The sequence below is a fragment of the Drosophila ficusphila genome, unplaced genomic scaffold, assembly GCF_018152265.1.
Source record: "Drosophila ficusphila isolate 14025-0441.05 unplaced genomic scaffold, ASM1815226v1 contig_286, whole genome shotgun sequence".
NCBI lineage: Eukaryota > Metazoa > Arthropoda > Insecta > Diptera > Drosophilidae > Drosophila > Drosophila ficusphila.
In genome coordinates, this window is record NW_025064189.1 from 3,865,017 (window position 1) to 3,877,427 (window position 12,411).

Below are 12,411 nucleotides of genomic sequence, written 5' to 3' on the forward strand. Positions count from 1 at the left end.
AAATACCAAACGAAACCAAAAGTGCAAAGCCATAATGCTCGCAGATTCTCCTTGGCTGGCTTCGAAATGGACTTGGAACCGATCTGAGAATGGATCGTGAATACCAATAGCCATTCATCACCTTCGTTGCTTTTGGCGCTTGGAATTTTCTCGACCGATTCTGCTATATATACTCGAGTGTGGTCGGTCTAGGAGATATCAGTCTAGTACTTGAGAACCAACAGTTCACAACCAACCAACCAATCAACATGTTCAAATACGTAAGGATCGAAGGATTATTGGATTTTCATCGATCAAAGGAATACTTATAGAGGTTACTAAATATATTTTTTTGTAAATAATTACAGTTCGCTCTGTGCCTGTTCGCCATTGTGGCTTGTGTGGCTGCCAAGCCGGCGGTGATCGCTGCTCCATTGGCCTACAGTGCCTACTCCTCTCCTTATGTGGCAGCAGCCCCTTACTCGGCTGCCTACACCGCTGCTTACACCGCACCAGTGGCCGCCGCCTACTCCGCCTACTCGTATCCCTACGCCTCCGCCTACTCGGCCTACCCCTATGCCGCCTACTACCGTTAAGACTGGATAAGGGATAAGGATAAAGGATACTCTATCACCTGACTGCTGAACTGGAACCTGAGAAACCCATATATATATTGCAACAAGGATACTTCCACTCCAAATATGATATAACCACCCACTTAAATCCAAAGCTGTCCGCTTAAATCCTGGTATTAGTTCGGCTTATTACCCATTTTTCCACCTCTGCCGAATGATGAATGTAAATTCAAGGGAACAGGACCTGCAAACATAAAAGGAATATTGTTGTTGAAATAAATAATGCAATTTGCGTAAAACGTATACGATTTATCTGTTTTTTATCTTATTACTAAATAAGTTTTGATGTGTGGTTTTATCTACCATCACATACTTTCGGGCTGTAAACATTTAAGTTAAATTAATACTTACAATTTTATTGCAGAGATGACGATATCACATCTTTTTGTAATTTGTAAATTGGCAGCCGTAACACGTACCTATTAATGGTTATGAGGACAACCGACAATTAAAATATTAAGTTGGTTGACGTGATAAATAATTTCGTTATAAAATTGGCACACTTTAAATTTACGGGCACTTGGGCAATGTCTTTTATTGGTATGATTTTGATTTACACAAATTCATTTAAAATAGTAAATAAAGAAAGTAATTATTTTTAATAACAAATCACAAACATTATTAATAAAATTTAACTGAATTTATTTATAAATGCAATTTAGAAAACTCCTTATTGTTTGTTCAATAGAAATAGATAATGCAAACGAAACCACAACTTGTTATTTATGATGGCCATGTTTACTTTGGAATAAAAGGGTCAACTAGTCCGCCGGTTTACTGAACTCCAAAGCCCTTGATGCGATGTTAACGATTCCCTGCATTGGATGTCCTCCACCTTCAGCCGAGGGTTCAACTCGATGACGTCCTTCGAGACTGGATAAACCACTTCTATTTTTATTTGCATCTCCGATTAGAATGCAAAGCGGCGCCTTCGAGTGGCTGACAATTGAAACGCAGAGAGTGAGTCGAACTCCGAAGATGGCCAACCGTCGATGGTTGGAATGATACGCACGTCTATAGCCCACAAAACGCACTGAGTGCTAAATTATGATAATTCAATCCGCAATTCAGGCAGCTGCTGACGCCACTCGCGGAAATGCTCAACTGGGGAGCTGTAAAAAAAGCATTTATTGAAAATAAATTCACAAGAAATGCGTACTATCTGCAAGCATATCAAGCACTGAGCTGCAAATTTTAAATGGGCTACTAAAACCGGCCGAATTGTTGGCCATGATTTGACCATGGTACGTGATGGAAATGTTTTAAGCTCTGTGGATTTTTGTTTTCAGCTGGGTTTTATCAAGGATGAAACGGAGGTTTGACTATATAAACCACTTCAAACTGAACTATAGACATCAATCAGAAGTCTAACTTCGAAGTTAACACAACAATCCCAAGCAAAATGATGAAATTCGTAAGTAAAAAAAATATAAGACTTAAGGATTAGAAGAACAGATGCAGATCTAACCAAGCCAGGATGCTTCTGGTTTAAATTAAAAACTCAATTAGAAAAATTAAATAAAATGCCATTAAGCAAAATAATAATTATATCCATTAAAAAAATTGTAAAAAATTGATTTGTAAGAACTTGTATTTTAAGAAAAAGTACAATAATTTTTTAAGTACAATTATTTTTCAATTAATCTTTGAATCTGAGTGATTGTTGTACTAAATGTAAATTTTTTGTATTAATTTTTTAATTGAACTGATTTTTAATTTTCTTATATGAATAAGACCCACCTAAATTTATGGTTATTTTAATGGTATTTTTTGCAAACTTTTTATCCTCCAGTTCGCTGTCGTCCTTTGCGCTCTGTTCGCCGCCGCTGCTGCCAGTCCCGGTTTGTTGGCCTACAACGCTCCTTTGGCTTACTCCACCCCGCTGGCCTACAGCTCCCTCCCTGCTGCCGCCCCCCTCACCTACACCGCCGCCTACACCTCTGCCTACGCCCCCTACGTGGCTCCCTACGCCAGCAGCTTCTCTGCCCACAGTGTGGCCCACAGCGCCGCCATCCCCGCCGTTTATGCCGCCGCCCCCGTGGCCACCATCCTGAAGAAGTGAGAGGTCCTGGCGGCACAAGGGATCCTGCCAGCGATGCTGCACGTGTCTCCCAGCCGAAGATAGCAGATACAGGCTAGAGATACAGATACAGATACAGAAGCAAGCGCAGATGGAGATACACGCTCGCAGGCAAACACAAATAAAAACGCATTGCATCAGGCCCACGCACTGACTAACTCAGAAGAGAAAAGGAAAACGAGTTTTATTCTTTCCGCTTGGAATTAATCTTGCAGTGGGCAGTGGGAAATGTGCACGAGGGAAACTCTGAAATTCAGAATGTTTGTTGGGAACTAAAAATACATCTAGGAGTATATTTAGGAATACTCCAAAGGGTTAACCATAAAATGGAAATGGTTTAAGTTTAAAAACGATGTGAAGTGATGCAAAAATTGTGTTCAATTAGAAGAATAAGAACATAGTAATGGTCTGCCCAAAATTAAAAATGAAAAGCTTAACTTCAGCCAAACACATATGGAATTAACACATAAAAACAATATGTATACAGATTTTTTTTTGTTACAATTTGAATGCAATTCGAATATTAGTGGTTACTAAATTGAATTTAGTAATTTCATGTTTATATAGCTTTTTCTAGTTCAAAATTGGCACGGATTTAAGCCACATTATACAATTAATACTCAAACGTCTTAGACCACTATTGTTTTAAAATTGTCCCCATAAGAGAGTGTGTCCTCGAAGGGCGCTTCAACTCTTGGCTGTTTGTGTGCTCATTCCGGTTCATCGACACGGTTCCACGTTTCTTGGCATAATCCTTGGGCTTTGTTTACCCAGCTCGTATCCTTTTACTGCCCTGACCCTCATGGTTTACGAGTATATATGGCAAGCCAGCCAGCGGCATTGTTTATCATTTTGATTGCGAGTTGCGTGTGTGCCGGCTCAGAGGTCGTTGGTTTGCTACAGTCGCCACTTCTACAGCAAATGTTGCACTCAATTAAAATGCGCCGCTTAAACTGCACTTTGCTAATCACAAACAATCAATAAGCCAAACGGAACCACGCCTAAAATCAAATAGCCTCGCCAACTTTGGCATTAATCACACACCGCATGCATCTGGCACAAAAAAATATGAAAATCAAATCAACAGAGCGACATTTAACTAAAACTAAATTTTGCAAATTAATTCAGGCCTTTCAGTCGCTAACTTCAATGTTTTCAACGCCTTAGTCATGCCCCCAAATGAGAAGCCCCGCCCCCCTTCACGTGTAGTTTCGCTTCTTGCAACTAATTTACTTGTTTGTGGCCGCAGTCGGAAAATTAAATTACAATTTTAACGCTGCCTTTTGTCTTGATGGGCACGCCCCACTAATAAAGTGGCCCCCTCGCCAAAACACGCGGCGATTTGTAATTACCGAAGCCCCAGAAGTTGCACTTAAACGCTCCGTTTCCCAGGCTACAGGTGGGGTTACTATTTAAGTTTTTTGCTTAAAAGAAGGTACGTGGGTTGAGAAAGGTGACAAATATTAAACAATAAACAGGTTACACTGAGAAAATTATGAAATCATATAAGTGAAATTGAAAGAAATTGTAGAAAGTATAAACACATGTGAATATATACTTAATAGTATTAAGTGTGCACATACTATTATGTTATGCATTGTATTATAGTGTGTACTTTACATTAAGCTTTAATAAGACAACCGATATCGATAACATTAATCAAGGTTTCCCTGTGCTTCTACAATTTATTCTGTTCCATATAGAATTATAAGTGTCCGATATTATCAGTTTTGTAATTAAAAAGTGTTTCCCACCTCCCTCCAATTAACTCTACGCATATCAACTTTGCAAACAAGGCAACTTTTGGGCCCATATGCTATAATTACCCCCCGCTGTTAACCGATTACAACAATCTTGTCTAATTGACAGTTGTACACTGTCATTCGAGAGCATTGAAGCGATAATGCGAGGCGAGTCTGCGGCGATTAGAACTTGCTGCGATCAATTTGCGGAGACATCAATAAAAAAAAACCCGATCCGTGAGCGCTCGCATTTCAGCTGAGGTGCGCAATAAATTGCATTTTGATTTAATCGCTGTGTTGCACAAGTGCCACAAAATTAATTGCCAGCAATTTTTCGCACTGTGTAGATATCAGCCAAGGCAGCAACTGTGAGTCCGAGCCGGATCTCGGGAGGCTCTTAATTGAAATGCTTGGCCAGTTTGATTTACAACCCAAAAGCGCCAATCGGCTGGAGAACTTCGGCAAGTCGAGAGGCAATCGCCCACACGGCGTATGCGTATGCAAATCCCCTTCGAGTTACGCACTGGTAACATAGGCCCCTTAATCTCCTTCCCCCTCCCCCTTCTGACCACCTTGTTATTGTCACCAGTGGCTTGCCTTTCCATTAGCCCGCAGGCTTTTCTGGACGGGATTAGGCCTTCTCCTTAACCCTTTGATGGCAGTAATTCAGTAAAAGTTTGAGTGTACAGGTCAACAGACTAAAACGACGCAAATATGCATACTTACATACCTACATTAATATCTCAGTAAAAACCTTTTAAATTTTAATTAAACGTATTTTCCATATTTGGAAATAATTAAATTGTAAATTGTATGTAAATACTTACATACATTAATATCTCAGTAAAAACCTTTTAATTATTTTACTAAACATATTTTTCATATTTCCAAATCAATTAAATTTTTAATTTTCCTAAAAGTTTTTTATTGTTTTCATTAACTTTTAATTAGTTTAAATAAGTTATAGTTAAGAAATTTTCTTTTTTAAGGCGTAGTATGTTCCGTTGACTATTTTATAATCTCTGGCAAAAAGAGTTAAACTCACGCATGTGTTTATGGGTTTGACAATCGCCTGCAGGTCGGGGATTTCAGCAAGTGCTGCAGTGGGTCTCCTGGCCCCCACAACCCCTCCTTGGCCACGCCCCCTTCATAAGTGTTAAGTGCTCTGGGCTTGCGTAAAACGCTGTCTCAAAATTATGCATCGAGTGGGTCGCTGGCAATTAACTGGCAGCGGCGGTTCCTTCGGCATTGTTGCTGCTGTCACATGAGTTATGGCTGCACCAGTTCATAAGTTAACTCCGCCAGAGGCGTAGTTTGGCCCAGGATCCCCTCCCACTTCATAAAGAACGACCTTGCCCACGCCCCTGCCTCCGATCGGTTATTGTTCTAATCGCACACGAGTGTCTCGTCGATTGGCTTTGCCCCACATAAAAAATAAAAACGATCTCGAAACGGGTCCGGTTTTTGCCACGGTTTTACGCACAGGTGTGTAGCTGCCACGCCCCATTCATTGCCGGTCTACGATATGTTGTAATTAAGACTTTGGCTCTGAATGCTCGAGCATTTACTGCGAAAATTTCTACCAGCGAAATAGACGCACGCATTCGCAGCGGCTTATTTAAATGATTTTAAACGGCGGAATAAGCGAAACTTGTTGACTGCCCGAAAATAAATGCATAAAAGAACCGAATAAGGCAAGCTACAAAATGCAATTTAAGTTTTTCTCACACACACCTTGTCGCCGCTGCTGCGGCATAAGGTAAATAGACCAAAAACAAATTTATCAGAAATTATTCAAAATCAAAAATCAAATGGGTGATTGCAAGTAGATGGGGAAATACCCTTAAATTGATTTTATTTGCAAGTCATATTGATATACTGAGTTCTTTTAAGGTCAAATAGTAATAATTTAAAGAAGTGTTTAGTTGGATAAAGTAAAACTAAGTTATAAAATTTCGAAACTTACGGATAAGTCATTTTAAAGTGCTAGGTAGTAATTTTTGGTATATACGAGTATATGAATATTCTAATTCAATTTTGCAATTCGTATTAAGGAAGTTAGGACATCACTGAGAAAGAATTATATTAGTTTACGATTTTAAGGAGAGTAAAGTAAATTAAAGTTTGGATATGGAATTTTATATGCTCAAGTTTCTGGATTTACTGAACTGGTAAGTAATTGATGGAGTCTGCTGCTTGTAACAATTAAAATAAGTCCTAAGATATTTGGTACATGTCAGGATTAGCTATTTAAGTTTTGAACAAACTGACATATCTACTTGAAAGATATGGATACTAAATACTTTATGATAATATTCCAATACTGTGTTCTTACTCTAAAGCGAATCGCTATATTTGCTTGCTTCTTTGAGTGGTAAGACCATTTTGGTCAGCATCACCCACTGGAAGGGTATGACCAATCTCAGCCCAGGCAAACATCCGCGTTGTCTGGGGCGGGGCAAGGTGGTTCTCCAGCAGCCTCTATCTGCATCTCGATACCCAGCCGGGCAGCTTTACATATCGCTCTCTTGGATTCGGTTTTGGGCCGGGTCTCTCCGCCGAACAAAAGTAAAAGTCTCTGGGCCTGGTCTTGGGTGTCTGGGTGCCCAGCTTGGATCCGTTCTCGTGCAACATTTTGGCCAGGTCTTTGGGCTATAAAAGCATTTGGGCCTTAGACAGCGGCATTATTCAGCTTTGTGTTCTTGCCACGAGTTCAACTTGCAACAAAACCTAAAATGTTCAAATACGTAAGTGGAGTTAAGATCCTTTAAAGCCATAATTTGAATTAATTATTATTTTCCTGGAACAAATAGTTTGTGTTTGCCGCTTTCTGCCTGGCGAGTGCTGCTGCCGCTCCAGGATATTTGGGAGGATTGGCTGCTCCTGCCTTGCCGCTGGCTGCAGCTGCTCCGGCCATCTCCTATGGCCACGCCCTGGCGGCTCCTTCGATTGCCTCCTATGGACTGGCCCCCAGGATTAGCTATGCCTCCCCTGCATTGGCCCACGCTCCTCTGGCTGCTCCGGCTATCTCCACTTACGGATTGGGATTGGGTCATGGACCCCTTGGCCTGGCCCATGGTCCTCTGGGCTTGGCTCATGGCTCCCTGGGCCTGGCTCCTGCTCCCCTGAGCCTGGCTCATGCTCCTCTGGCCGCTCCCCTGGGACTCGGCTACAAGTCGGCCTATCCAGCTCTGGCGGCTCCTGCTCTTGGATTGGCCCATGGTTGGTAAGAGGTGGCCAGCGTTTTCCGCATTGCGTTCGTTTCGTTTGGATCGGAGTGAGGAGGAGGAAAATACACTGAGAGAAAGAGAGAGAGAAAACAGCGTTGGAGATTTTGTGAAGGTTGACCAAGTTGTAAAAACGCAGTTTGTTAAAAATTGGATTTGATGTTGAAATATATTTCGTTTGAATTAAAAAACAAATCGAATACATTTGTTCATGTTTTCTTTAAATCACAAGGTTATTTATTTTCATTTTTTTTAAATTTATTTTTCTTTGATAACTAGAACTTAAAGAATGCAGCTGAAATTTTTATTCTAGTAAAAGTTTTTTAAGAAGTTCCCATGAACCTGCATCCTAAGTTTGGTTTCGATTTTTCGGTCGATATCTTCCACATTTTTAAGATGTCACCTCTTAAAAAAATGGCCCAAAAGCAGAACTTTGAAGACCATTACATGTTCTTTATACAACATACAATATAGTAATTAATTAATTAATGAGAAAAAAATATCAGGAGAAAAACATAATTGAAGTAAAAGATTATTTTATTGTTTATACAGTGTTGCTTTGTCTTATTGCTTTATTGACTTGCTGAGTGTTTGAAATTATCGTTAAGTTTTGGGTACTGCGAAGTAAATGACTCGATTGTAAACTCTCACATGTTGCACGCTCGCCTTGGCTTCACTTGATTTGACTTAGCATTCCCGGCGTATTCCCGGATCTCTACCAGCCATGTCCGTAGCCATAGCCCAGTCCATATCCTAATCCCAGACCCAGACCGTGTCCATAGAGTCCATGTCCGTATCCTCCGAGATATCCATGCCCCAATCCATAGCCATAGCCACCGAGGTAGCTCTTGCCGATGATCGTCTTCGAGATGATGGGTGCATGGTAGCCCAATCCCAGACCGATTCCTCCAAAGTGTCCGCCGTAGTGGCCGTATCCTCCGTAGTGACCGATTCCCAGGCCCAATCCCAGGCCATATCCACCGTATCCGTGTCCTATTCCGATTCCAATGCTGGGCGCAGGAGCAGGTGCGGGAGCAGGAGCAGGAGCTGGTTCTGGAACTGGTTCCGGAGCAGGAGCGGCCAGGATGCAGGTCGTCAGGCAGAGAATGGTTCCAAGAATCAGCTAGAAATTATGATTTTTAATATTTATATTATGTTGTTATTATTCATATTATTTTATGAAAATTTGTTTGTTTTTTTTGTGTTAAGTATCCTCAATTTATTTCAAATTTGTAGGATATTTTCACTTATAGATGATTAGTATAACTTTAATATCCTGCAACTGTTCACTATTTTATAAAATGTGAAGAAACTTAAATGGTTTACTATACAAAATACCAGTTAAGTAAGAAATTTTAAGTAATATCCACTTGAAGGGAGTATTTATCCATTGGATATCCTTTTTATTACTCACTCCTTTATTCATCTTGCTTGTGGTTATTTTCCGACTGCTGCTGGAGAGGCTGAACCAATTGTATTACTGCAGTTAATCGCAAGCCAGCCTTTTTATACCAACGCCCAGTGCAGCGGATTGCATCCGCACATGGACATCGGTGATCTAATGAACAGTGCAACAAATTAAATCTAATTCACTCGGTTGCAAGTTGCCCAAGCCAGCGACGTGCCACAAAACCATCCTTAGCTGCTGTAAATAAAAACGAATTCCAACACCTGTTTTTCGCCTTTTGGGCCCCATTGTATAATCTGCAATCGAGTTTGGCATTTACCAGTCCAGTTTCAGTTTTTCAGTTCGGCCTGTGGGCAGTTTTAATCTTGTGGGTGGCCTTTTCCGTCTATTCATTCATGTGACTTCGATCAAGTCACATGATTCCACTGAGAACTGCTGTTTTTGTCTTGGGGTCAATGGGCCTTGGTTGTTTGGGGAAGAGCAAAAAATATAAAACAAGTTTTCTGAGAGCTAGATTAGGTCAAAAATTACCATTAACTATTTATAAAAAGAATTAAATAAATTAAATACGAAAAACGTACAATATATTCCTCATTTTAATAAGGAGAACGTAAATCTTATTCAAGTTTATGGTATTATTTTTATGACCCTTTAAGTTTCAGCTAATTCAATCGACACCCATTGCCACTTAAACTGAATCTGGTTTTGGATGTTGCTAGTTGGCTGTTAATCTTAAACCACCTTCTTTATAGGGTATGCCCTACTATATAGCTAAAACATCGATTATAACAGCTTAAGCATAAAGAGCACACACCACTGCCGTAAAAAGTCGAACTAATCAATTCTCAACACCTCCAAAGGCAACATAAAATACTGCGAAAAACACAAGATTGGGCAATGATTATATTTAAAATGCGACAATAAAAACGGGGAAACAAAGGCAAATCCGAAGACGAGCGACCAACTAGCTCACAACCCAAAAAAACAAACAAAAACAGAGAGAAATGTAAGACAACAAAACCGACGATGTGCCATAATTAAGTGCACAAAAGAGTCACTGACTCTTTGACAATTTTCGGCGTTGACGCTTTAAACTTGAACTTGAAAACGGGTTTTATTTTTCCATCGAAGAAGAGAAGGGGACAAAAGGCCAAGTGGAGTGGTGGAGTGGAGTGCTCCCATGCGATGGATGTTGCAACAGGTTCCCCTGTTGGCGAAGGAAATGCAGTTGGGAATCTCGGGGGATTGTCAACCGGTTCCTAACTGTTCAAAAGAGGAATGAAAATCCGGCGATGAAGACGAGCCTATAAATTGATTGGCATTCGCTGGAACTCAGTTTAGTTCAAGTGCAGTTCAAGCCAGAATATCACCAGAGAATGCTCAAGGTAAACGTGGCTTAATTATAGATCCCTTAACCATTCTTATCTTAAATCTTTCCCTCAGCTCTTCGTGTTTTTCGCCTTAATAAGTGGTGGCCTGGCTGCCCATGTTATCTACCACCGCCCTGTGATCTACCATCACCCTCTGCCAGTGGCCGCCACACCCCAGGAACTGGATCAGCATCCTGGGTACGCCATTGTGGCACCTCTCACCAAGATTGCCCACGTCACCTACGATTCGGTGCCCATTTCGCACACGCCCTACGAACACGTTCCGCTCTTCCAGCGAATTGGTCATGTCAAAATCAAGACTATTTAGCAGGATGAATTTTTAAAGTATAATATATAAAAATATAAAACCTATGAAACCTATGAAATATATTAAATAAAGAAATTGTATGATATATAACTCTTTATTTTATTTTAAAGTTGAAATGGGGAAGTACTGATCAAGTGTTTATTAGACATTACTATTCTTAATATTAATTTCAATATAATTAAAGCACCATATTATGTACTAAAATGTTACTGAGTCTTATCAAAACTAGTTTCTTGTTTTTAATACTTCCCATTTGACAAATTTGTAGACCTATTAATAACCTATAAATACCGCTAGTTGTCGTCGAAGCATTTATCATTTGATGTATGACTTTAGGCGGTATAATCCAAGGTAACTATGATAGGAAATATCACAGATATCAATAAAAAGTCTTTAAATAAATTGATTAATGAATAGTTTATTCGCCAAGCATTGCTGCTCTCTAGGGATGAAGATTTGGGCTAAGTTCTACGAGCTAATAGGACGGATGGTGGTGATCTGGGCGATCCTCTTGAGAATCCTTAGAAGAAGTACGGGGCGGGGGGCGAACTTGGGAGCGACGGCCAGAGGCGCTGGAGCCGCCAGGGGAGCAGCTAGAGGAGCGCCGAAGGGAGCGAATCCAAACTTGGCGGGAGCGGCGAATGCCAGAGGCGCCGGAGCAGGAGCGAATCCCAGAGGAGCGGCGAATCCAACCTTGGCGGGAGCAGCAAAGGCCACGGGAGCAGGAGCAGCCACTGGCAGAGGAGCAGGAGCAGCAAAGGCAACTGGAGCCGGAGCAGAGGCAGCTACGGGAACGGGAAGGGGAGCGGAAACTGGAGCAGCGAAGGCCACTGGCGCGGGAGCAGGAGCCACTGGGAAGGCTACGGCGTGGTTGATGCGGTGCGCATTGTAGCTGGAGGCATAGGGAGCCACCACACCAGCAGTTGCCACAGGAGCAGCCACTGGAGCAGCCAGAGGAGCAGCCAGAGGAGCAGCAAGAGGAGCAGCCAGAGGAGCAGCCAGAGGAGCAGCCAAAGGAGCAGCCAGAGGAGCAGCAAATGGAGTTCCCAGAGGAGCTGCGAATGGAGTTCCCAGAGGAGCAGCCAGTGGAGCAGGAGCGTGGAAGGGAAGCAGACCAGCCTGGGCGGAAGCCACGCAAAGAGCAACGAGCTGGAAATAAATTAAATAAATTAAATTAATTAGAAATAAATAAATTAAATTAACTAAATCCTTTCAAAGAACCACCGAAAATCCTTTCAAACTCACCACAATCTTGGCGAACATCTTGATTGGTTTTTTTGGGGATTGGGGTTAGCTAGGTGTGATTAGCTGGAAGGCAGACTGAACTGTGATGTCCAATTGTCCACCGGGCGACGTTTTTATAATTCTGTAGTCCAACGATAATCCATGGACAAGCATACGAAAACACCTTGGAAGACTTTCTACATTTGGGCCTGATGAAGGGCGTTTGCTGGATTGCTGGATTGGTGGATCGTTGGATTGGTGGATCGTTGGATTGTTGGATCGATGTACTTAATAATCAATCGATGGCCTCTTACGTCGATCGCCCCCGAAAACTTTCATAATTGCACGCAGTTTTTCGACCATAACCTAGGTTAATACTTGTATATTGGGCAAGATTTCGTTTTTTTTTTTTTGTTCG

The 12,411-nt window shown here is 41.4% G+C and overlaps 6 protein-coding genes across 6 annotated transcripts; 4 read left to right on the forward strand and 2 right to left on the reverse strand.

The window, feature by feature from the left end:
- Positions 1 to 94: 94 nt before the first annotated feature.
- Positions 95 to 857, forward strand: LOC108089314 (vitelline membrane protein Vm26Ab). The gene is made up of 2 exons (XM_017187490.1): positions 95 to 260; positions 348 to 857. The coding sequence occupies exons 1-2, from the start codon at positions 249 to 251 to the stop codon at positions 573 to 575; spliced, it is 240 nt and encodes a 79-aa protein (XP_017042979.1). The 5' UTR covers positions 95 to 248; the 3' UTR covers positions 576 to 857.
- A 1,117-nt stretch (positions 858 to 1,974) lies between these two features.
- Positions 1,975 to 2,886, forward strand: LOC108089360. The gene is made up of 2 exons (XM_017187538.1): positions 1,975 to 2,028; positions 2,407 to 2,886. Exons 1-2 carry the CDS (start codon positions 2,017 to 2,019, stop codon positions 2,674 to 2,676), a joined length of 282 nt encoding a protein of 93 aa, XP_017043027.1. The 5' UTR covers positions 1,975 to 2,016; the 3' UTR covers positions 2,677 to 2,886.
- A 4,195-nt stretch (positions 2,887 to 7,081) lies between these two features.
- On the forward strand, positions 7,082 to 7,867 carry LOC108089348 (cuticle protein 70, isoforms A and B). Its single transcript, XM_017187529.1, has 2 exons — positions 7,082 to 7,183; positions 7,250 to 7,867. Exons 1-2 carry the CDS (start codon positions 7,172 to 7,174, stop codon positions 7,664 to 7,666), a joined length of 429 nt encoding a protein of 142 aa, XP_017043018.1. The 5' UTR covers positions 7,082 to 7,171; the 3' UTR covers positions 7,667 to 7,867.
- A 511-nt stretch (positions 7,868 to 8,378) lies between these two features.
- On the reverse strand, positions 8,379 to 9,214 carry LOC108089304 (holotricin-3). Its single transcript, XM_043207726.1, is given in 3 exon segments — positions 8,379 to 8,786; positions 9,078 to 9,143; positions 9,176 to 9,214. Coding segments are annotated over 3 exon segments (513 nt in total).
- A 1,150-nt stretch (positions 9,215 to 10,364) lies between these two features.
- Positions 10,365 to 10,808, forward strand: LOC108089364. The gene is made up of 2 exons (XM_017187542.1): positions 10,365 to 10,456; positions 10,515 to 10,808. Exons 1-2 carry the CDS (start codon positions 10,448 to 10,450, stop codon positions 10,767 to 10,769), a joined length of 264 nt encoding a protein of 87 aa, XP_017043031.1. The 5' UTR covers positions 10,365 to 10,447; the 3' UTR covers positions 10,770 to 10,808.
- A 359-nt stretch (positions 10,809 to 11,167) lies between these two features.
- LOC108089342 (skin secretory protein xP2) lies at positions 11,168 to 12,131 on the reverse strand. Its single transcript, XM_017187523.2, has 2 exons — positions 12,015 to 12,131; positions 11,168 to 11,918 (listed from the first exon to the last, which is right to left on the reverse strand). Exons 1-2 carry the CDS (start codon positions 12,030 to 12,032, stop codon positions 11,238 to 11,240), a joined length of 699 nt encoding a protein of 232 aa, XP_017043012.2. The 5' UTR covers positions 12,033 to 12,131; the 3' UTR covers positions 11,168 to 11,237.
- Positions 12,132 to 12,411: the final 280 nt, after the last annotated feature.